We start from the raw sequence: 24,247 nt of genomic DNA, 5'->3' as shown, positions 1-24,247 counted from the left end.
AAATACGCCACTGAAACCACACGTGACAGTCAACATGCGTTTTTCATGCATTTTTCATGCATTTTTCAGCAGCAGTAGGTTTCTTTTCCCAACATGCACTTCTCATTGTTGTCATTAAGAATTTGGACGCCATATTTAATATATGCTGCGTATTTATGCAAAGTGTGGTTTAAAACGTGCAGATCCCATAGAGTCTTGACGTTTTTTGGCGTATTGGCGTTTCTGCTGAAAAAAACGACAATACTGGCGTCATGTGGCGAATTTCGGCTTGCAAGTGTCCTGTGTGAATTGCCATAGTGTGTTTTCCATTAGTTTCAGTGGTAGTGCAGTTTATGCGTATTTACGCCTGGCGGAGCTTTTTTAAAAACGCAAAAACAGTAAAAAATAATGAAAAGTAATTGAAAAAAAGTCTTTTTCTGGGGAACAATATGAAAACAACTGAATTGAAAAGTGTTTAGAAGGTGAACAACCCCTTTAAAAGGACAAGAAAAGTCTAAAATAGAATAAGGCTAGAAATGCTGTATTTTGTATACTAAACATAAACTTACTGCACCTCAAGACTAATCAAACAAATAATTTATGCTTTCAAAATTGGCCACAAGGGGCTGTCATCTTGTAACTTGTTAAACATCTTTGCCTGACCCTGACCCTGACCCTGCACATGCTCAGTGTGGTCTGGGCTGCTTAGGGATCGTCATAAACAAAGCTGCTTGAGTTCTGCATGGCTGGGAAGTAAGGCTCCCCCTGCTGTTCATAAGTATGATTGTTTCCCTGCTCAGCAGTTAGGGACCATCTGACAATTCCTATCCACAGCAGTAAATGAAGGGAGAATTTCACTGCATACAGTCAGGTTACTTATAAAAACTGTACACATTTTTTAATTAAAGTATATTGGAGATAGGTTTCTTTTTCATTTAAGAAAGTTGCCTTTCCTTGTCCTTTAAGGAAAAAAAAAAAAAATCACGTAAACATTAAATAAACCCAATAGGCTGGTTTTGCTTCCAATAAGGATTAATTATATCTTAGTTTGGAACAAGTACAAGTTAATGTTTTATTATTACAGAGAAATAGGAAATATTTTTTTTCTGGATAACAGGTTTCCACATAATGAATCCCATACCTGCACAGAAGACACCAGTTACAAAAGACATGAATCCTGTACAAACATTGGAGTAGTTGCTGGGTTTCTATAGTTGTATGCAAATCTTAGGGCACGCCCCCTAAATTATATATTTAGATATTATTGCCAGTAAATAACTGCAGGGATCATAAATAAATTCCCCTGCCGCATATTCGCGGCGAATTTCCGTGTTTCACCACTGTGAATAAATTCTCTAAACTACGGAAAAAATTTGCCAGCGTCAAGAAATGTTGATGCGCTTTGTGGATAACAGGTTTCTGGATAACAGATCCCATACCTGTACATAAAAAAAGTAGAAGGATACCAAAAAGTAATAATCACAATAAATAATCAGGGGCAGATTTATCAAGGGTCGAATTTCGAATTTGAAAAACTTCGAAATCGAATTTAAAAAGACCATCCGAAATGTATTAAAAAAGGTTTTTTTGCAGGACCATATTCGTCCGAATTCAAATCGTAAGGAATTGAAGTAATAGTGCATTCGAATCGTATGAATTGAAGTTTCTCCAAAAAAATAAAAAACAACTACGATTTTTCAAAGTCCACCAATTGACTCGGAGGTCCAACGCAGGCTAAAACAGCAATTCGGAATGTTTTAGATTAGGGATGCATCAAATCCACTATTTTGGATTCGGCCGAATAACGAATCGAAACCTAATTTGTACATGCAAATTAGAAGTGGGAAAACATTTTTTACTTCCTTGTTTTGTGACAAAAAGTCACAAGATTTCCCGCCCCTAATTTGCGAACCGAATCCTGGATTCTATGCATCACTATTTTAGATATGCAAATGGTCAGTCGAACTTTTAAAGAGACAGTACACAATAAATTTCGATATTCTAATTTTTTTCAAATTCAAATCAAATTTGGACAATTCCCTAGTCGAAGTACACAAAAATTAGCTCGAAATCTTTACAATTCGAATTTTCACTTCGACCTTTGATAAAACTGCCCCTTAAGGTCCCCATAGACGCGACGATTCTTCTTGCCGAACGACCGATTTTAGGGAAGTCCGACCAATCCTTCGAAATTATCGTGCGGTTAGTGGTATTCGAACGATCGTACATCTTACGATTTTTCGGCCGACATCTGTCGGGAAATTGATCGGCCAGGTCAAAAAATCTTTGTCGGCCCCAGTGCAATCTCTCTATGTTTGCAGGGCCAAGCAGGCAGCTCCCCTTTGTTTTCCTGCCAAATTGGTCTTTTTAGTTGATGGTAAATTCGTACGATCGTTCTGAGAAGATATTGGTCTCACGATCAGGATCTGATCTTTTAAAAATCTCAACATCTATGGCCAGCTTTAGAGTTGGTGCAAAGGTAACACTCCTCCATGCTCATGTACTGAATTACTGTGACAACTGACATTGGGGGCATCTAGTACAATGCAAATGTTTTTTGCAGAGCTAATGTTCCTGCCACCGTAATGGATACACTGTTCCAGAGTAAGGTTGAAATTAGAAAAGAAAAAAAAAAAGAAAAAAGTAACTAAGTTCATACATTTGATGGTATAAACAAATCTTTTACTATCCACAAGGCCCGAATTAGATTTGGGGGTCAGGAATTCAGTTCAGGATTACTTGAGCAGCTGGCACAGCTTACAAAGCAGCATCATTTTAAACAGTGTAACAGTGTTGATATGATCAGTTTCTTTGACTACAGTGGGGTTTGCCTGCCCATATGTATATATACATACTGTTACTACTATTACTAATTTTATACACATCATTTCTGTTTGGATATAAACGAAAACTATTTTCTGAGAAAGGTATTTCACACTGCAGAATGAAATAAACTGGTAACTGGAAAAGAGGTTACAAATAATACTGCACATTCAAACAACCAAGTTAAATGGTTAAAAGTAAAGCCTGGGTAATCAAGAAACCCAAGCGGACATACGTATAGGCTTATAGTGAAAAGTGTACTATTACAAGGGCAGATTTCTGCATGTAGGAGGGGTGGAAGCAGGGCTGGGCAGCTGCCTGGAGATAATGGATCTACATTTTTTGCCTACTGTTTTAAAGAGGAAATTTCAATTGCACTAAACAGCTTAATGGGATACTATCATGAGAAAAAAATTTTTTTTTCAAAATGCATCAGTTCGTAGTGCTGCTCCAGAAGACTTCTGCACTGAAATCCATTTTTCTAAATAGTAAACTAATTTTTTTATATTTAATTTTTAGATTTGACATGGGGCTACTGCGACACATTCAGTTACATTGAGTAGGAGAAACAATAGCCTGTCATAAAGCAGTGCCATAGTGCAGCACTGGCTCTTTCTGAAAGCACATGACCAGGCAAAATGACCGGAGATGGCTGTCTACACAACAATATTAGAACTAAAAAAAATTACACTTGCTGGTTCAGGAATGAAATTTTATATTGTACAGTGAATTATTTGCAGTGTAAACAGTGTAATTTAGGCATAAAAACGACACCATAAAAATCATGACAGAATCCCTTTAAAGGGGTTGTTCACCTTTGAGATAACTTTTAGTATGATGTAGAGAGTGATATTCTGAGACAATTTGCAATTTGTTTTAATTTTTTATTATTGAAGGTTTTTGAGTTATTTAGCTTTTTATTCAGCAGCTCTCCAGTTTGCACTTTCAGCAATCTGTTTGCTAGGGTCCAAATTACCCTAGCAACCATCCATTGATTTGAATAAGAGACTGGGATATGAAGAGGAGAGGCCTGAATAAGAGGATCAGTGTTAAAAAGAAGCAATAATACATGTGTAGCCTTACAGAGCATTTGTTTTTTAGAAGGGAGTCAGTGATGCCCATTTGAAAGCTGCAAAGAGTCAGAAGGCAAAAGGCAAATAACTAAACTATGAAAAATAAATAATGAAAACCAATTGAAAAGTTGCTTAGAATTGGCAGTTCTGTAACAATCAATACAGGTAAGGGATTAGTTATCCTGAAACACGTTATCCAGAAAGGCCATCTCACATAGACTCCATTTTATCCAAATTTTTAAATATGATTTCCTTTTTCTCTGTAATAATAAAACAGTAGCTTGTACTTGATCCAAACTAAGATATAATTAATCCTTTTTGGATGCAACCCCAGCCTATTAGGTTTATTTAATGTTTAAATAATATTTTTATAGTAAACTTAAGGTATGAAGATCCAAATTACAGAAAGATTCATTATCTGGAAAACCCCAGGTCCCGAGCATTTGGGATAACAAGTCCCATACCAGTACAAAGAACCAGAAGCATTCTGGAGCCTCTATATAAACCAGGGATTCTTAACCTAAAATTCAGGACACAAGAATGGGTCCCCATACTGGTTAGAGTGGGTCTCAATTCCACTATATAACTATAGTATTGTATATAATATTATTTATTTAGTGCATACGTATTCCATACTATACATCAGTCACATTAGTCTCTGCCCTAGTAATGCATTCATATACACTATGTTCATTTTTAAATTAATCTGCCTGTATGTTTGGAGGGTGAGAGGAAACCCACACAGACACATGAAGAACATGCAAACCCCTTGCAAATAGTGCCCTAAGGCCCCAAAACTGCAATTGCTATGCACTGCACCACATTATTGCATCAGTGGAGTGTGAAACTCCTTACTACAATACAACATAATAATTAAAACAGTGAGCATATCTGATTGTAAGCCAAGTTTTGGGTTGCATAGTTAATTTAGCAATTTAATTCAGGTCCTCCCCCCGCTGCAACCTTTATTGGGCTTTGAGATAAGGAGCAGCTTATTATGCACAGGGCTTCTAATTCTAAGTGGACTGCTCATTTGTTTGCAAGCCCTCTTCATTAAACTAATGTTGAAATAGGAGGTTCACTGCTTCTTTAAAAGGATACGGTCATTTATATTTATGGTGTGGTTTTTATTTCTAAATTACACTGTTTACACTGCAAATAATTTACTCTACCATTAACATTTCATTCCTGAACCAACAAGTTTATTTTTTTTTAGTTGTAACATTAGTGTGCAGGCAGCCAGCTCAGGTCATTTTGCCTGGTCATGTGCTTTCAGAGAGAGCCAGTGCTGCTTGCTGCAATTATTTATCCTACTCAATGTAACTGAGTCGCAGTGGGACATGGATTTTTACTATTGAGTGCTGTTCTTAGATCTACCAGAGAGCAGTTATCTGGTTACCATCCCATTGTTCAGTTGTTAGGCTGCTGTGGGGGGGGGGGGTAAGGGAGGTGATTGAGGATATTACTCAAATTGGCAGTGCAGCAGTAAAGAGTGACTGAAGTTTATCAGAGCACAAGTCACATGACTGGGGCTCCTGGAAAACTGACAACATGTCTAGCCTTGTGTCAGATTTCAAAATTAAATATTAAAAAATCTGTTTGCTCTTTTGAAAAACAGATTTAAGTGCAGAAGTCTGCTGGGCATCACTATTAACTGATGTATTTTTTTGAAAAATAAACATGTTTTCCCTTCTTGTAGTTATTGTTGAATTACTACCACGTCCTTGTGCACCATCCACAATGAACAGAAAGCTGAGAAATTTCCGGCATTAAAAGGGAAACATTATGATGGCTGACTGGGACTCTGACTTGATAAAGTTTCTCTTGTTCTGTTCTAAAAGAACTACAAGGAACTGACGCATACAGGGTAAATGAAGAAAAGGATTTCGCTTACCTCTTCATCAGAATCATCTGCGAAAGCTGAATGTTTTGGCCCAGCAACATTTTTCTGCAAAAGTTTCTTGGGCAAAATAAGTCCATACCTGCAAAGATATAATATTGATTGGTCAGTGATAAATCTGTTGGTTAACACAATCACATTAAAAAAAAAAAAAATAACTGATCAGATAAACATGGATGGAATATAACATGTTAATATGTTAAGTATCACCAACAATTGTTTACAGCTATTTAGAAAAAAGCATTTATATCTCTAAACGGTATCATGGATGTAAGCTGGGGTGTAGCCAAGAATTTTGAGTTAATAAATGCCAGAAGCATGTTTGTGATACAAGCACACTTGGCCTGTGGTATTCTTATATTTGCATCTGTTTGCCTCAGCAGTCTCACCAGCATAGGTACTTTCTGAAAGAGACAGACATTATTATGAATAAATGTAATCTATTTGAGGAAATATTTGTCCTTTAAAAAATCCCAAGCTTTAATGACCAAACAAAATATGAATAGGAGGTGGCCTATATAAGCTACTAAAACCATAAAAAATACAGCAATGAAGGTGATTGGGATCGACATGACTGCCCTTGAAATGCAACATACAAAAAATTATATTTTAATATTTATCAAAACGTGAGTTTGGAGCTTAATAAATAAAAACTAGCAAACGTTTTATTCATTCCTAGGGGATTTTTAGAATTTAGTATTTATCAATGGTTGAAAGTTAGAACTCACCATTTGATAAATATGATTCTAAAACTCCCATAGGAATGAATAAAATGTTAGCAAGTTGTTATTTATTAAGCTCTAAATTCACATTTTGATACATCCGCCCCTTAGTCTCAAGATGTGTTGTCATTGCCCTATTCTCTTTTTGTGCAGCTCTGAGAGAGTCCTGGTCAATTTTTTGGAACCCATACCCAAACCGTACCCGCAACTTGCAATCAGCAACCCGGACCCATAACCCGCATTCTTACCTGCTTGGACCCGCTACCCAACCCGACCCGCAAGTATCTTATCCGCAACCCGGACCCACTGACCATCAAGAATCAGGAAGTGCTGTCATTGTAAATGACGTCATCAGAAGTAGGCATGATCAGAAAAAAAGGAGTAAAACAGGAAGTGCTGTCATTGAAAACCAGAGGTGACATCATCGGACGTAAATGTGATCAGAAAGAGTAAAAATCGCTATTGAGAAGACCCGCGGCACAACCCAAGACCAACAAACCTGCAGAACCGCCAACCCGCTTCTGTACCTGCAAGCCGCAGGGTACCGCAGGTTTTTGCAGGTAACCCGCAGGTACCCTACCCACTGCAGGATTCTACTCTGAGAGGAGAGGACACCGATGCTGCAAAGCATCCCAGTTTAATAGATTTCTAATAGTTGGCTCTGAATAGCTTGGACCCTGAATTTCATTAAAGGCAGCTGTTGATAATCGATACAACAGTTGCTAATATTCCATAGATGCTGCAGAGAAATGTATCAACAGTTCAGAGGCTGCACCTGGATTACTGAGTTAAATGGTCAAAAATAATAAAATAGAAAGCAATTGAAAAAAGTATTTATTTCTGGTGTAGTATCTGAAACCAACTGAACTAGAAGTGTTTGGAAGGTGAACAAATCCTTTAAATGACGAAGACTGGTTAACAAGAACAGACAACGGGGGGTGTCAAACATAGGTGCACATCCTACAGCCAGGTCAGGGCTACATTAGTTAAGCTACTGCCTACACCAGCCCACCACCCACACCCAGTATACAAGCAAGAAAGAGAGAGAGGTACCACATTTAAAAAAAGCGGACAATGCAACAGACTTCTTTTTGATTTATTCTACTGTGGATCCAACCAATGCCGCTTAATAGGGAACATTATTCGGAAATACACCAATTCCCAGTGATTTGCCTGAAAGTCCATGGTCTATGAATGCAATAATGATTGCCACGAGTGCATCCCTTGCTTCATTTGTGAGGCTTATTGACTGAATGGTGTATGTATTCCAATGCAACATATATTTAATGGGCTTGTTTACATTTGTACACAGACTTTCCCTATATGGCTTTGTATTTCAGCTATACCAGTTTGACTATGATCTCATTAAAACCACATTAGAACCCCCAAAAGCCATCTTATAATGTACCCTAAATTGCATCTTTCAATGTCAAGCTTCTCTAAAAACGAGCTGAGAGGGAGGAGCATAACTTGGGCTGGTTGAGCTGGCCACATCATCTTTGTATGCATTGCTCTTAAATTCTTCTCACTCGTCCAAATATCTTGGCCTTTTTACATTCAGTCTCTGCCCCACATCTTGAGGCTATGCAAATAATCATTGGTTGTGCAAGTAGGTGCAGGACAAATGTACAACCACCAAACCTACCAATAATAGAAAGAAATCTGCCCACAGCTTGGATTGCATAGTTATTTTAACTGTACTGTGTCAGTGTCTGCCTAATCTGCCCGTAACAGAAAACGTTTGACTGCAGCTCGAGCAATGTGATGTTGCATTTAGAAAACAACTGTATCCAACTGCAGTCAAAAATGTTCTGGCACAATGCAGTTAGAATAACTATGTTATCAGGCAAAATATTTCTATTACAGGCTTGGCAATCTCACATTTGTCCTGCAGCCGTTCAAACCACCAGTGATATTTATTTAGCTGGACCACTGCCTGGATCGGATTGAAGAGCTCTTTAACTTGATTGTACCACAGTTTCTGCCTGCCTAACCAGCCTGTAATAAAAAAACTTTTGACTGCAACTCTGATCGCAAGGCATAAAATGTAGCACAATTTAGTTTCAGTCTAACAGCATGACTGAGGTTGCCATCTCACCACTTTAATACCAAAACATATGGAATCCACAGCCTGCATGGCTAATTAGCAATATATTTAGATGCATGCTGCAGAACTGATTTATGTGCAGCCAGGCATTTAAATGAATTGCTAAGTAGCCATGCAAGCTATGTTTGGTTTAAAGGGAGAGGTGGCAACCCGAAGCATGACTCTCACACTGAAGCCCCTCTGACCAATAATTATTTTTTTGAGGCAATAATGTAGTGAGGATTAACAGAATATGGAAATTAAAGAATGTGTGGAATGTTATTTTGCTTAGAACGACCACACTTCATTATGCTAAATGGAACCATCAGTGAGTGGATCAGTATTATGACTGGGAATGCAAATACATTTGAAATCTAAATGAATTGACACCGTTTACTGAATGGAAGGCGAACTGGAATTGGATGGACTTAAAATTCTGTTGGCTAGTCTCCCATGAAGTCTTATCATTGGTTAAAGGAGATATAGTATAAATGAAAGAACGCTAATTTTGTAGGCAGTTATAAATAAAGATGGCCATACACGGAGAGATCTGCTCGTTTGGCGATGTCGCCAAATGAGTGGATCTCTCCCTTATATGCCCACCTTGAGGTGGGCGATATCGGACTGATCCGATCGTGGGCCCTAGCGCGCAATAATCGGATCATGATGATGGGTAAACCTGCGATCCGACTGGATTTTTAGTCCCGTTCGATCGACAACTGGTCGACTTTCGGGGAGGGCCCCGTACACGGACCAATAAGCTGCGGACTCAGTCTGTCTGCAGCTTTTATCAACTCGTGTATGGCCACCTTAATATATGGTGTTGCTTTTACATGGTGCAAAAATCATTATCTTTAAAAATCACCCCTTTATTGGAGCTCCCTATAGATGTTCTCTGGTCCCTGTCTGCATTTCAGATGAGGGGTGGGCGTGTCCAGAAGCACAGTAAGAGGGGGAAAGCCAATCACAGCCCCGCAGTCACACAAGTAAAGACAAACTTCAGTTCCCTATCAGGTCCTGCTAGCTGCTGATTGGTTCCTGTCCTACAGTGCAGTGAGCTGAGAGCCGCTGGCTTCCCTGCACAGCCTGGGAATTCATGGAGCAGGAAGTGGAAGGGAGGAATTATTAGGGTTTTTGCATAAAGATTCAATAAATCAGCCTGAAACACTACTTTTTTTTCAGCACAATTCTAATATATCTAAATGAGTATAATGCACTGGTACGTTCTTAATTCTTATGAGGTTAGAGCTCGAGTGAAGTGACAGTAACATGGTAAATGCCATTGGAAGAACATTATGTGACAGACAGAATAGAGATGAAGGAGGCTGGGAGAACACGTGGGTATAATGTCAGGAGGAGGAGGAGGCACTTCTAATGAGATAAATACAGAAAGCTGTGTAGAAGGGAAAAAGAACATGCCGTCATACTATCTCTCGCCCTGCCTTCCAAACCTGCAGCTCGCAGACAGCCCGCCTAGTCTAAATCAATTCATAATGCCCAACAGTCCCGAGTCAATACTTACATCTCTAATTCCTCTCTCCTTGCTTCCTGTCTTACAGAAAATCGCGACGCTACAAGTCTCATCGCGCGAGACCGTGGCGTCACGGCGTTACGTAAGCGCCGTGACGCGTCACGCAGCCACCATGTTGGAGTGATGCGCAGAGGCGGCGTAACTCAGCGTTACGTAATCGGAAGATGCTAGAAAGTGGCGATAGGGCAATGCGTGATTTGTTTCCTTCTGTTCTCACCTTTGTATGGAAACAAAAGAAAGAAATAAACGTATTTCCTTTTGGTTTCCCGCCATACCTTCTACCGCCTCATCTACAAATAGTTATTCAGAAGTGAAGTCTCAATAAAGATTATTTCCAACAGTACCTGCCGCCCATCAGAGCAAACAAGTGAAATGAATTCGTAGTTATATTTTGTCTGTACTGTGAGGGCCCCAGGAAGTTTTGTCAACAAGGGCCAGATTTTTCATATTTGCTAATATTGGAGAAGGCAATAAATGGAATGAACCAAAATTAGGGCCGAATGTGGGACGAAGCCACGCCCATTTTCGACCACACCCCTAAATACAACACCAATTTTACCAGATAAGCGGGTATAATTACTATACAAAATGAATACTATAGTGAATAAAGTACCCCCTCTTGTAAAATATAAGGATATTATAAGTTACCGAGGAGTTTCATGACCATATAAAAACACGAGGCCGAAGGTAGCTTCTAATTTTCTCATATTTTGCAACTGGGAGTACTTTATACCAGAAGGCCGAGTGTTTTTATACAGGTCATGGAACTCCAAGGTAACTTATAATATCCTTATATTTTACATCACCGTTTTATAACTGATGACATCAGAACCGTTTATAAGGATATAATTTACAAGATATTCATGGCTTTTGTGTATTATAAGGATATTAACACCAGATGTGCCAATTTAATCCACAAGTAAAATGGATAACAACAATATTAACCCCAGGAGTGACAGTATAAACAATATGGAAAATAAATAGCATAGAAATCAACATAATTATCCCAGACATGCTAGCACAAGTAGGGTTGCCACCCGGCTGGTATTTTACCGGCATAGCAACTTACCATTTTCTTTGCCTCTTCTAGCGTCCGCGGGTCTCCGACGCGTGGCCCCGCCCCTTTTGAGGCCCCGCCCCCCCAGTAAAAAAAATTATAAAAGGTGGCAACCCTAAGCAGAAGTAGGGTTGCCGTCTGGGCGGTATTTCACTGGCCTGGCTGGTAAAATACCAGCCGAGGCCGGGGCTAGCATTTACAAATTTACCGGCAATGTAGCTGCTGGTAAATTTGTGATCACCAGTCAAACTGCTCCAACCTGCCTCTGATCCACCCCCAGCCTGGCCCTTTCTAGCCACAATTACCGATTCCATGGTCCTCAGCTCGGCCCCGCACCCTCAATGACATGATCCCACCCCTGTGACATAACTAGAGTTGCCACCCGGCCGTTATTTTACCTGCCTAGCCGTTATTTTACCTGCCTAGCCGGTAAAACACCTGCCGGTAATTTTTAATACTATTTACAAAAACCCTTGCCCCGCAGGTGAAAACTTACATTTTCTTCGGCTTCTGGTGTTGTGGGCCACCCCTTTCGCGGCACTACCCCGTGACTCTGTCCCCTTTTGCGTCATGGTCCACCGGCTCTGCCCCTTTTTTCCTCGCGGTCTGACCCTTTAATTTTCGCCCCCACCACTGGCCTGTAATTTTCTTTGTAAATGTGGCAACCCTAGACATCACTGTTCTGCCCATTTACATCACATCCCTCCCCCTCATGGACTGCCCCCCCCCTTGGCCGGTAACATTTTCCAAAAAAGCGCAAGTGCTGCAGAAAATGGATTATCAATATATTAACCCCAGCTGTGCCAGTATAATCACTATAGTAATGGCCAATACACAATCCATCAATCCCAGGCAAGCCAGTAAGATCACTGAAAAATGTCCAATAAGCACTCCATTAACTCCACACATGCCAGTAAGATCAGTGGATAGATTGAAAGCATTACCTTATATTCACACAAGCAGAATACCAGTAGTGAAGTTTTCTTCCCTTGTGCTGCCACAGTTGCTTGGTAACATAGTAACATAGTAACATAGTAAGTAAGGTTGAAAAAAGACACATGTCCATCGAGTTCAACCTTTTTTTTTTTTTTTTGTTTATTAACTACCTATCTGCCAGTTGATCCAGAGGAAGGCAAAAAAAACCCATCTGAAGCCTCTCCAATTTGCCTTAGAGGGGGAAAAATTCCTTCCTGACTCCAAAATGGCAATCGGACTAGTCCCTGGATCAACTTGGACTATGAGCTATTTCCCATAACCCTGTATTCCCTCACTTGCTAAAAAGCCATCCAACCCCTTCTTAAAGCTATCTAATGTATCAGCCTGTACAACTGATTCAGGGAGAGAATTCCACATCTTCACAGCTCTCACTGTAAAAAACCACTTCCGAATATTTAGGCAGAACCTCTTTTCTTCTAATCGGAATGGGAGACCTCGTGTCAGCTGGAAAGACCTACTGGTAAATAAAGCATTAGAGAGATTGTTATATGATCCCCTTATATATTTATACATAGTCATCATATCACCCCTTAAGCGCCTCTTCTCCAGCGTGAACATCCCCAATTTGGCCAGTCTTTCCTCATAGCTAAGATTTTCAATACCTTTTACCAGCTTAGTTGCCCTTCTCTGTACCCTCTCTAATACAATAATGTCCTGTTTGAGTGATGGAGACCAAAACTGTACGGCATATTCTAGATGGGGCCTTACAAGTGCTCTATACAGTGGAAGAATGACCCCCTCCTCCCTTGACTCTATGCCCCTTTTAATACAGCTCAAGACCTTATTTGCCCTTGATGCTGCTGACTGGCATTGCTTGCTACAGCCAAGTTTATCATCTACAAGGACTCCAAGGTCCTTTTCCATAATGGATTTGCCTAGTGCAGTCCCATTAAGGGTATAAGTGGCTTGGATATTTTTACATCCCAGGTGCATGACTTTACATTTATCAACATTGAATCTCATTTGCCACTTAGCTGCCCAGATTGCCAGTTTGTCAAGATCCTGTTGCAAGGATGCCACATCCTGGATGGAATTAATTGGGCTGGATAATTTTGTGTCATCTGCAAACACTGATACATTACTTACAACACCCTCCCCTAAGTCATTAATGAACAAGTTAAATAAAAGTGGACCCAATACTGAGCCCTGGGGGACCCCACTAAGAACCTTACTCCAAGTAGAGAATGTCCCATTAACAACCACCCTCTGTACCCGATCCTGTAGCCAGTTTCCTATCCATGTGCAAACGACTTCATTAAGCCCAACAGACCTTAGTTTAGAAAGCAGTCGTTTGTGGGGCACAGTATCAAACGCTTTGGCAAAATCCAAATAGATCACATCTGCTGCCCCCCACTATCCAGAATCTTACTTACCACATCATAAAATGCAATCAAATTCGTCTGACATGACCTATCCTTCATAAAGCCATGCTGATTGTTGCTCATAATGCCATTCATTAGGACAAAATTTTGAATGTGATCCCTTAACAAGCCTTCAAATAATTTGCCCACCACAGATGTCAAGCTTACTGGCCTATAATTGCCAGGCTGAGATCGTAATCCCTTTTTAAATATTGGAATAACATCATCTTTTCTCCAATCCATAGGCACCATACCAGATGACAGTGAATCTGAGAAAATCAGAAATAAGGGCTGGTCTAAAACTGAACTAAGCTCTCTTAGAACCCGGGGGTGTATGCCATCAGGCCCTGGAGCCTTGTTTACATTAATTTGTATTAAAGCTTTTTGAATCATATCCTGAGTCAGCCACTGACTAGATTGAGCTGAACCATTCGTGCAGTTATTAAGTGAGCCTGTGAACCCAGACTCCTCTATTGTATACACTGAAGAAAAGAACTGATTTAACACATTTGCCTTATCTGTATCTGTTACAACCATACTGGTACCATTATTTAATGGAGCAACACTCTCAACCTGCATCTTTTTACTATTAATATATTTAAAAAACTTTTTAGGGTTAGTTTTCACCTCCACCGCAATTAACTCTTCATTTCTTTTCTTAGCCTTCCGGATTGCTGATTTACAACATTTATTACAGTGTTTATATTCATTAAATGCAGCTTCTGTCCCTACAGATTTGTAGTTTTTAAATGCCTTTCTCTTCTTTCCCATTAACATCTTTACCTCTGTATTAAGCCACACAGGATGATTCTTAGAGCTTCTACGTTTAGTCCTTAAGGGAATAAATTGAGAACAGTAATGATTTAATATCATTTTAAAGGACAACCATTTCTGTTCTGTGTTTTTAGCTGAAAACCTAATGCCCCAATCAATGCTCTGTAGGGCAGCCCTCAAGGCACTAAAATTAGCTTTGGCAAAATTCATGGTTTTTGTTGCCCCAGTATATTTTTGTTTTTTGCACCAGACATTAAAAGATATAACATTATGGTCACTATTACCCAGGGGTTCAATGACTTGCACATTTGCTATAAGTTCTGGGTCATTTGAGATCACTAAATCAAGAATAGCATTTTTTCTGGTAGGCTCCTCAACAACCTGTGCTAAAAAATTGTCGTGCAATAAGTTTATAAACTTGTTCCCATTAACTGATGTAGCAGTACCGTTGCTCCAGTCAATATCTGGGTAATTAAAATCCCCCATTATCATTACTTTACCTAAACTAGCAGCCTTTTCTATTTGCATTAGGAGCTTTGTCTCTTCCTCCTCACTTACATTAGGGGGTCTATAGCATACTCCTACAATTAATTTGCTGGATTCTTTACAATTGGTGAAGAACTCCACCCATACGACTTCTGGCCCCTCATTTTCTAACACAACCTCCTCCTTTATATGAGCTTTTAAATCCTGCCTAACATACAGACATACCCCTCCTCCTTTTCTATTGCCTCTGTCCCTCCGAAACAAAGTATAGCCACTGATATTTACTGCCCAGTCATGCGACTCATTCAGCCATGTTTCGGCCACACCAATCACATCATATTTTCCTTCCATCACCAGCAGCTCCAGCTCTCCCATTTTACCAGTCAGACTTCTTGCATTTGTAAACATACATTTAATACTGGCACCATATTGAACATATGACATGTGGTCCTCCCTATCCTTAACAGTATCCCTAGCCAAATCTCCTCCCCCATTTTCCCTTTCTTTGCCCACTATCTCATCTAACCTGTCTACCACTGAATCTTTTACTGAACCCTCCCCCCCCACACCTAGTTTAAAATCTCCTCCAACCCTCTAGCCATCTTCTCTCCCAAAACAGCTGCCCCATCATCATTGAGGTGCAGCCCATCCCTAGCAAAGAGCCTGTAGCCAACTGAAAAATCAGCCCAGTTCTCCAAAAACCCAAAACCCTCCTCCCTACACCAATCTTTTAGCCACGCATGTGGTGCTGTCTGCCTGCCTGCTGTATGCTTCTGAGAAATCCAAGATGGCCATGCGTTCCACAATGGAACGCACTGGTTTTCATAAAGAACAGAAGGGCCCTGGGCAGATGCCCCATTGGCCCTATGGATAAAGCAGCCCTGACCAAAAGCAATCAAGTATTTTTGTGCAACAAGGGGTAGATTTTTTTCACAATTCCGGGACAGAACAAGGGCTGGGTTAAGAAATGACAATAAGTAAAACTGACAAAAAGTAATATTTTTAGTCTTAGTTTCCTCTGTTCCTAACTTTGATGTGTGCAGGTTCTGCAACAGGAAGTTCTGGGACCTAAAGGACGTCAGTGAAAACCAACACTGGGATGGGTTTCCCCTGTTACACCAGCAGTCACCCACGGTTACCTAGAAGCAGACTTTCAGTGTTAAATACATACCTGATAATAATTCCAGCAATGAGCAGGGACCTTGGTTACTCCTACGTTTATTATCCACTAGTACCCCACATTCTTCATCATCAAGGATTTGATGAAAGATAGAGAATGAACCATTAACAACCATGCTTGATATGCTGTATTGCAACCCTGTCACAATCCATGTACCAACAGCGTTTCTAAGACCAAACGTTTCATGAGAATTTAGTTGTTGTTCACCTTCCAACGCTTTTTTCAGACCAGTTGTTTTACGATAGTTCACAAAAAAGACTTTATTCAATAACTATTTTTGACTGTTTTTCTAATATTGAAGTTTAAAGTTTATGTCCTTCTAAAGCAGCTCTGGGAGGCGGGGGGGGGGGTCACAGAATCTGTAAACAGATCTACATTGATACATTTAGATCAGAATCTCTGGGTTTCATTAAAGGTAGTTGCCAATGTTCCACAGATGTTGCTGAGAAATGTATCAACTAAGGGCAGAGACAGACGAGAAGATTTGGGGAGATTTATTCGTCTGGCGACAAATCGGGCATCTAATCTTCCCAAACTGTCTCCCGGCAACATATCGCCTCTTCTTTGGGCGACTAATCTCCCCAAACTGCCTCCCCGCCGGCTAGAATCTAAATCGCCAGCGGGATTTCCGAAGTCGCGCGAAGTTACCTGACTTCAGAAAACGAAGCACTCCGAGTGCCATCCTGCTGGCGATTTCGATTCTAGCCGGTGGGGAGGCAGTTTGGGGAGATTAGTCGCCCAAAGAAGAGGCAATATGTTGCCGGGCAATTAATCTCCCCAAATCGTCTCGTCTGTCTCTGCCATAAATGTTGCAAAATTGTAACAGTTCAGATACTGCACCTGAATTACTGAGCTGCCAGGCTAAAACACCAAAGACAGGAATGTGTAGATAAACCCCTTTATAAAATAAAACATAGAAAGCTATTGAAGAAAGTCTTTATTTCTGGTGAAGAATCTAAAAAAACTGAACTGAAAAAAGTGTTTGAATGGTGAACAACATTTTTGTTGGCATTCTCCCTTTATTCTAGCCCTTAATGATAACAACCCCCCTATTCCGTTGGCCAGTTTTATAATCAAGTTCTTATTTGATTCTAATTCTTTAAGATCATTTGATTCTTGAGTGTGTACATAACCTCATTTTCCTTGTTTTGGTTTTAAATCCCTGATCTCTGTTCCCACAATCAAAATGCATTGTTGTTGGGGGGTTTTTTTTGGCTTGGTTCTCATATATCTATGTGCAAGGTTTCAATTTCCCCATGTTTGATACAATTTTATTAGGCTTAAAGCTTTCCCTTTGTTGTTTTAAAATCCCTCCAGTAATTATTTCCTGTATGAAACATGACATCTTTATCTATTAACCATTCCCATAGCATTTTCCATGTTTTGCTTTAATTATTATAATTTTGTTATAAAGTACATTTTCCTGAATGGGGGAACCTTCGCTTGCAGTTGGATTTCTCTATGTTAACACATTGTGACAGTTCAGATTGTGTTTTTTACTGTTTCCATAGTTGTATACTATAAGAAACAGCAGGATATGCTTACTGACAGCCCAGATGTATAGCATGCAGCTTTCCAATCTCATTCCACATATTGTAAAAGAGCTGTCAGTACAGGCAATGCAAGTGTCAGATATCTCACTAGTTTTATAACAAGGGATTTCTCAAAGCTTTATCATAATATACTTACTGTGAAGCAAGAATACAGTGCAAAAACATTTAAATATATTTCTAAAATAATATAAACTCACGTATAGTTATAGGGGTTTAACGGGTAGACAGAGCAAGGCTGGCAGTTGTCATGCCTGGCCTCTTTACATCCTGTCCTTTACTCTTGGGCAACTATTGCCAACCAAGAATGTGCTTCCAATGTCATTGCTTTTGTCTGGTGAGCCACAGCAGGAAGTGAAGCAGCCATACATTTCAGCCACCAACGTTGCTGTGCAACTATGCTGTTTCAGATCTGATACATGGACAGGGCAATTGTTACTATACATTCACCTAAGGACCTGTACCTAAGACACCAACTTTAGGAGGGTGGATCTTCGGGGACTGTATTTAAAAAATAAAGATTGCTTGCCATGAGATGCTTGTGGCTAAATGAAGCAGCAGGGGTGTGGGTACCTGCAACATGCAAAGTTTTGCTATCGGCACAATCAAACTAAAGCAGGGCCATCTGTACATGCAGGGCCTCCATCATGGGGGCACATGGGGTACAGCTGTACCAGGCCCAGCACTTTTTAAGCTTGAAGGGGGTCCTTGAGTCGCGAAGCCGACACCAAAAGGACCCAAATGCATCCAAAAGGAGCTGAAGTTGACAAATGGAGCCAAAGAAGAGGAGAAGGAGCCGAATGGAGCCGAAGAAGAGGAGAATAAAGAAGACCTTTACATAAATAATTTTTTTTTATTTAAACCCCTGACCACCAATGTTTTTTATTTAACTTTTATTGGGGACCCTGGCCACTGATTTTTTTAACTTATAGGGGGGCCCTGACCACCAATGGCTTTTTATAATTTTTTTAACTTCTGGGGGGCCCTGGCCACCAGTGGCTTGTTATAACTTGTGGGGGGACCCTGGCCATCAATGGCTTGTTATAACTTGTGGTGGGGGGACCCTGGTCATCAATGGCTTGTTATAACTTGTTGGGGGGCCTAGGCCACCAATGTTTTTTTATAACTTGTGGAAGGGGGGCCTGGCCACCAATTTTTTTTTTAAACTTGTAGGGAGGCCCTGACCTCAAATAGCTGTTTATAACTTGGGGGTGGGCAGTGTTTTTACTGATTTAGCTCTGATGAATGTGTGGCCTTTTTACTGTGGTGTGGGAGAGATCTAGGGTGGGGGTTTGGGCCGGGCAGGGACCAGGGGCGCAGAAAATATTGTCATACAGGGTCCGGTGATTTCTGATGGCAGCCCTGTGTGCATGCGCCAATTGCTGAGGAAAGGAGGCAGACCGAGGTATGCTGCAGAGAGCAGCCCAGGACCTTAATACAACCCTGTATGTTGGAACAGGGGTAGTCTGAGGTGTCTGTTTAGGAGAAGGGTTGGGCCCTGTACAGGAGCCAGTGATTAAAGTATGGGTTTATGAAGGAACATTCATGTATTTAAAGGAGAAGGAAAGCTACGGAGGCATTTTATTGCCAATAGATTAGCTGCAATAGTGCAAGCTAGAATGCTATATTTATTCTATAGAATGTTTTACCATATGTGAGTAAAAAGCTCTAGAAACTCTCTGTTTGTTTAGGATAGGAGCTGCAGTATTAATGTGGTGTGACATCACTTCCTGCCCGAGTCTCTCCCTGCTCTGGGCTCAGATTACAGCAGAAAATGGGAGGGGGGGGGAAGAGGAGCAAACTGAGCATGCTCACGCCCAGGGCAATGAGGTTTAAGCTGAAGGCAGGAAGTCTGATACAGAAGCCCATGTGTACACAATAGAAGGAAAGAAATTGAGTGTTTCTTTTGAGAGGGGACTCAGAGCAGCATTACTTTGGGGGTTTACTGGTATATTTAGATGGACCTTTCTGATAAGGCTTTCTTAGTTTTAACCTTTCCTTCTCCTTTAACATGGAGATAATATTAATGTAATGGCAAAAATGTTATGTAGATCCCAGGCACTAACAGGGCTACATTTGTAATCTAGACAAAGTGCCTTGCATGGGTCTGGTTGGACAAACCCGTGCCCGACCACACCCACCACCCTACTATGTTCCCCTGCCCATACCCACTACCCAGGCCACAGTGGCTTAACTTACCTTCTGACCCGAGACCCGCAAGACCGGAAGTGAAGTCACTATGGCCCAAAAGTGATGTCACTCAGGAAGGGCAAATGAGTAAGGAGAAAATTAGCTGTATCGTGAGGGAGGATCATTCCTACACTTTAGCCACATACCCAGGCAGGTTACCCACGGACTGCCCACACAGTCAGTGAATCAGGAACTTTTGACCAACCATTTTGCGGGTACCCAACCCGATGCAGGTCTCTACTCTATGGATAAGAAGGGTCACGTACCATACTGTTTAGGTGGGTTAACATGATATGCGAAGACAGAGAATCTTCCTCCTGCAGGAAATGGGCATTAAAATGGGGTATATAAAACAATTTATGGGTCCGGGTGCTAATTCTGTGATTTTAGATGAGTCCCCTGAGAAAAACTCTGGCTTAGAGAGAAACTGAATCATGAAAAAGGAAGCTGCCAGCGTGTAATTTGTGCTTTTTTTCTTTATGCAGCAGCAACAACACATCTGGAATCTTCCTGCTTATTTACAGGAGCCTCCTGAGAAAACCCCCTTAATAAAGATCATGATGTAGAAAGACTGGAACAAACAAAAACTTGATAAAAAAGAATTTTCTTTATTAACTGAAGTTGCTTTACTCAGCGGTTATTCTTTTAGTGTAAGCATAAGTTTTATGGGGTTTCTAGGCGTTACTGTTTTCTGTAGACAACCAAAGTCAAAGTCATTGATTCAAAAATGAAATTTTTGAAGAGTATATAAATAATCTGGCACCCTTAATTCCTTTAAGGTTTGGTTGTTTTATTAATTCATCTTGGTAAAACAGAACCCCCTCCTGACGTCATCTGGAAGGAGCCCCTGGGAGTTACGGCTCAAGATGGACACACACATTACAGGGAATAAATATGCTGTCTATAAACTACAGGCTTTCAGCTATTTATTTTTCTATTGTCTTGTTGATTAATGGGCATATGTTGAGAGGAAAGGAAAACTCTGAATAGTTTGGTTCCCTTAAGTTCGTCACTTCTTAGATCACTTAGGTTAAACTGCTCATGGGACAAGTAAAGGATTTTTATTTTGACTTTTAATGAAGATTTTTTTAACTTTAATATAATTTGGCCTTAATAATGTGTGAGTGTGTGAATGTGCACACAAAAATCAGTCTTAGTCTCTTCCCAGCGATTTATTTTCATTTGCAATAAATAAACAAAATAAACAGTTCAAAATAAAATTCTTGGGCTTCTAACATGTCAGTTTTCCTAACTAACCAGGAGTAGGCCTACAGCCTGTCTCCCAAGCAGAGAAAATGAAGGAAAACAAAGTCCCAACCTTGTAGCACCTGTGTGTGCTCTCAGTGAGCTCATACAGGCAGCTTTATTGTGTCTTTCCCCCAGAATGGAGCTCTCCTTTCTGGCTTGAGCTGCCTTTTTAATTATCCACCTGAGATGCTTCATGTAAACCGAAAACATCCGGGCTGGACTAGCAGTCCCAGAAACACAGAGATACTGTATGTAAGTATCCTCACCACAATATGGAGGTTTAGGGGCAAATTCACTAAGCGCCGAACGCTAGCGTCAATTCGCTAGCGTTGGGCATTTTCGTTACTTCACAAATTCACTAACGAACGCTGGCGTAGATTCGCTAGTGTTACTTCGCACCCTTACGCCTGGCGAATTTTCGCTACGGACGTAACTACGCAAATTCACTAACGCGCGCAGTGTACTGAACGCTACCTTTTACGCTAGACTTCCTTCGCCACCTCAGACCAGGCGAAGCGCAATAGAGTAAATAGGGATTGCTTCCAAAAAAGTTCAAATTTTTTCTAAGTCCCAAAAAACGCTGGCGTGTTTTCTATATTATGGGTGATAGGCTGAAAAAGATTGAGAATTTTTTTTGGGCTCCCCTCCTTCCCCCCTACATTTCCTAACTCATGGCAACTTAACTATACAGTGGGCACATGTGTAGGGCAAAGAAAATTTTTTTTTTTGATGTTTTGAAGGTTTCCCAGGCATTTGTAGTGATTCTACGTATTCCTCCATTGAAATTTGAATTTGCCGCCGTATGCAAATTAACCTTCGCTAGCGTAACTTCGCTTCACTTAGCGAATCAACGCTAGCGCAACTTCGCAACCTTACGCTACCCCTGTGCGAAACTTTGGATTTTAGTGAATTTGCAGAGCGCTGGCGAAACTACGCCTGGCGAAGTGCGGCGAAGCGCGGCGAAGTTGCGCCTGGCGCAACTACGAATCTTAGTGAATTTGCCCCTTGGTGTCTGTGGGTGCACCAGATGAAAACATAGGCCTGATACTATCCCCTTGTTTTATTAACAGGGATATTATATTATTTAATAAAAAAATCTTTTTTGCGCCCATTGTAAACTTGTGTGCTCATTTTTAAAAACTGTATGCGCAGGTCAGAATAAATGCAAACTCTTCTGTTTTCATACGAAATTGGCCTCAACATTTGTGTGAGTGCCCACGAGCACACAGTTTAGAGGGAACAGTATACACAGGTTTCCATGAGTGACACAACTGACAACACAAAGAAGTGTTTAAACTTCCAACGACATTGGAGCTCCCCATGTACCCTTTGTCATCCATGCCTGTTACAAAGCAATGGTGGGCATGTGCTAGTGATCCTATCACATTAGAGTAGGATGTGAGTAGACTTGGGACCAGAGTCCAGTCCTGAGGAGTTAGCCCTTCTATTCTCTTACAAAGACTCAGCAGTTTATCTACATCTCAAGGAAAAGGGACACTAATTCGAGGACCACAATGTGCTCATTTTGGATAGAGATGACATATGGTGTGACAGAGGTGGTGTGACAGAGGGGCCTTTTATGCCAAAATAGAGAAACCTTCCACTTCCGGTCATGTACATTGAACTCTAATTTTCATGGAGAACACAACTTGAACCTTAATAAATCTGCCTCTAAAAGTTAATTCAGAGGTGAACAACCCCTTTAATTTAATTTTTCCTCTAAGCTGTACATGTTTATGTCTCAAAGCCTGTCCTGATATTGGTTATTTAGACTATGAATTATAGTATCTTAGTTGTTTATCTCTAGCTTATGAATATATTTTTGTAGACAACATCTTTAAGTGTTTGAATGCTGCACAAAAACATCACCTGTTCCAACTTCATTCCAAGAGTATTATGGTGCGTCCCTGGGGAGCATAGAGGTGGCAATTGCTTTAGGTCCCAATCAGTAATCTGCTTCCCCTACTATACCAGGACCCTTAGAATACTCATCTCCCACCTGGGTGGGCACTAATTCCCCACAAAACTTGTTTTCTTGGAACAGTTGTGAATCCCAGAGGTAATAGGAACTTGGTCTCATCTAAGACAGACAAATTAGGGAAATTGGGGCAAAGTCGAAGTAGTTCAGAGAAGTGACCAAATACTGTATCTTCAATTATTAAATGAAATGAAATGAAAACCTAGGTTTAGAAACACTGCTGTATAAGCAGAGAGGGGATTGTTGTGGAGTTTGCTAAAAACAGGCATTACTAGCAAAATAAATCATCTTTGTGTACATTTAGATAAGAATACAGCCTGATGTCTGTATGTTTGACAGCATAATTCCCATTGGGGAGCTGTTCTTATTGTTGTGCTTGGCAGATCTATCATATTAATCATCTATTAGCTGTCAGTTACAAAACAAGGTCCTTCACTTCATATTGTTATTCTTAAAAATATGCACTGTATAGATGGCCAGGGAACCCTTCAGCAGATGTGGTTGCCATTATTCTGTTTCATGTGCAGTGATGGGTGATGTCGAGATATAGTAAAATAGATATCTCTGTTAACGAAACATAATAGCATTAAGTGCCCCTTGTGAGAAGAAGGCTGGGGACCTACTTGGACAGTATATAATTGGTCTTTGCTTTTTATTCTTTGTGGTCTTTTGAGTTAACTTTATTATGCAGCTCCTAAGTTTGGAATTTAAGTTATGTGGTTGCTAGGGTCCCATGTACTCTGGCAACCACATGTTTTAAATACAGACTGGAAGACAAACAAGAGTTTATGTCTGAGGTCTGAGGAGGACACCAATAGAGCACTTGATGGACAGTTGCAGTTGAAAGGTAGATCAGCTCCATTTAGAAGCCTCCTAAAAGTGCTAATAAACATTTACTGTTCCAGCTCCTAGCCAGGGGTTTAGGGCTCATTTAACACTGTGATATAATGATTGAAGAAAGGTGTCAAAAGGTGAATTTTGCCTTTAATTTCTCCCCAACAGGAGATGAAAGCTGCAAGGGAGATGTTGCTAAACATCTGTTTAAAGGATATTGCTGTCTGGCCCTGAAGGCTATAGTGTTCTGCAAGGAACAGGCAATCCAGACAATCCATTCCAGTGGTCCAGTTCTTATATTGGAGTTCACTTTCCACAGGAAGGCTGTCCAGTGTGGTGAGAGTGTTAGGAAAGCCAGAAGGTGAGACAGGCCAGAGTCTAGTGAGCTGGTATCCCAGGAGGGGAGAGTCAGCAGTGTTTAGGAAGAAGCCCAAAAAATTCCAGATTATGGAGGCTAAACTGAATGTTGAGAACCCCAG

General features: G+C 40.6%; 1 protein-coding gene across 1 annotated transcript in view; it reads right to left on the bottom strand.

Annotated features, from left to right (window-relative positions):
- nsrp1.L (nuclear speckle splicing regulatory protein 1 L homeolog) overlaps positions 1–10,285 on the bottom strand; it is a 34,970-nt gene extending 24,685 nt beyond the window's left edge. The window contains exons 1-2 of the mRNA XM_018246084.2: positions 10,106–10,285; positions 5,770–5,857 (exon numbers count right to left, since the gene is read on the bottom strand). Of these exons, the coding sequence (XP_018101573.1) occupies positions 5,770–5,857; positions 10,106–10,167 (150 nt within the window). The 5' untranslated portion in view covers positions 10,168–10,285. The remainder of the gene's footprint in view (positions 1–5,769; positions 5,858–10,105) is intronic.
- Between the last annotated feature and the right edge of the window lie 13,962 nt (positions 10,286–24,247).

This window comes from Xenopus laevis, chromosome 2L (assembly GCF_017654675.1).
Source record: "Xenopus laevis strain J_2021 chromosome 2L, Xenopus_laevis_v10.1, whole genome shotgun sequence".
Lineage (NCBI taxonomy): Eukaryota > Metazoa > Chordata > Amphibia > Anura > Pipidae > Xenopus > Xenopus laevis.
The sequence above is the reverse complement of the archived record's forward strand: the minus strand, read 5'-3'. Positions and strand labels throughout refer to the sequence as shown.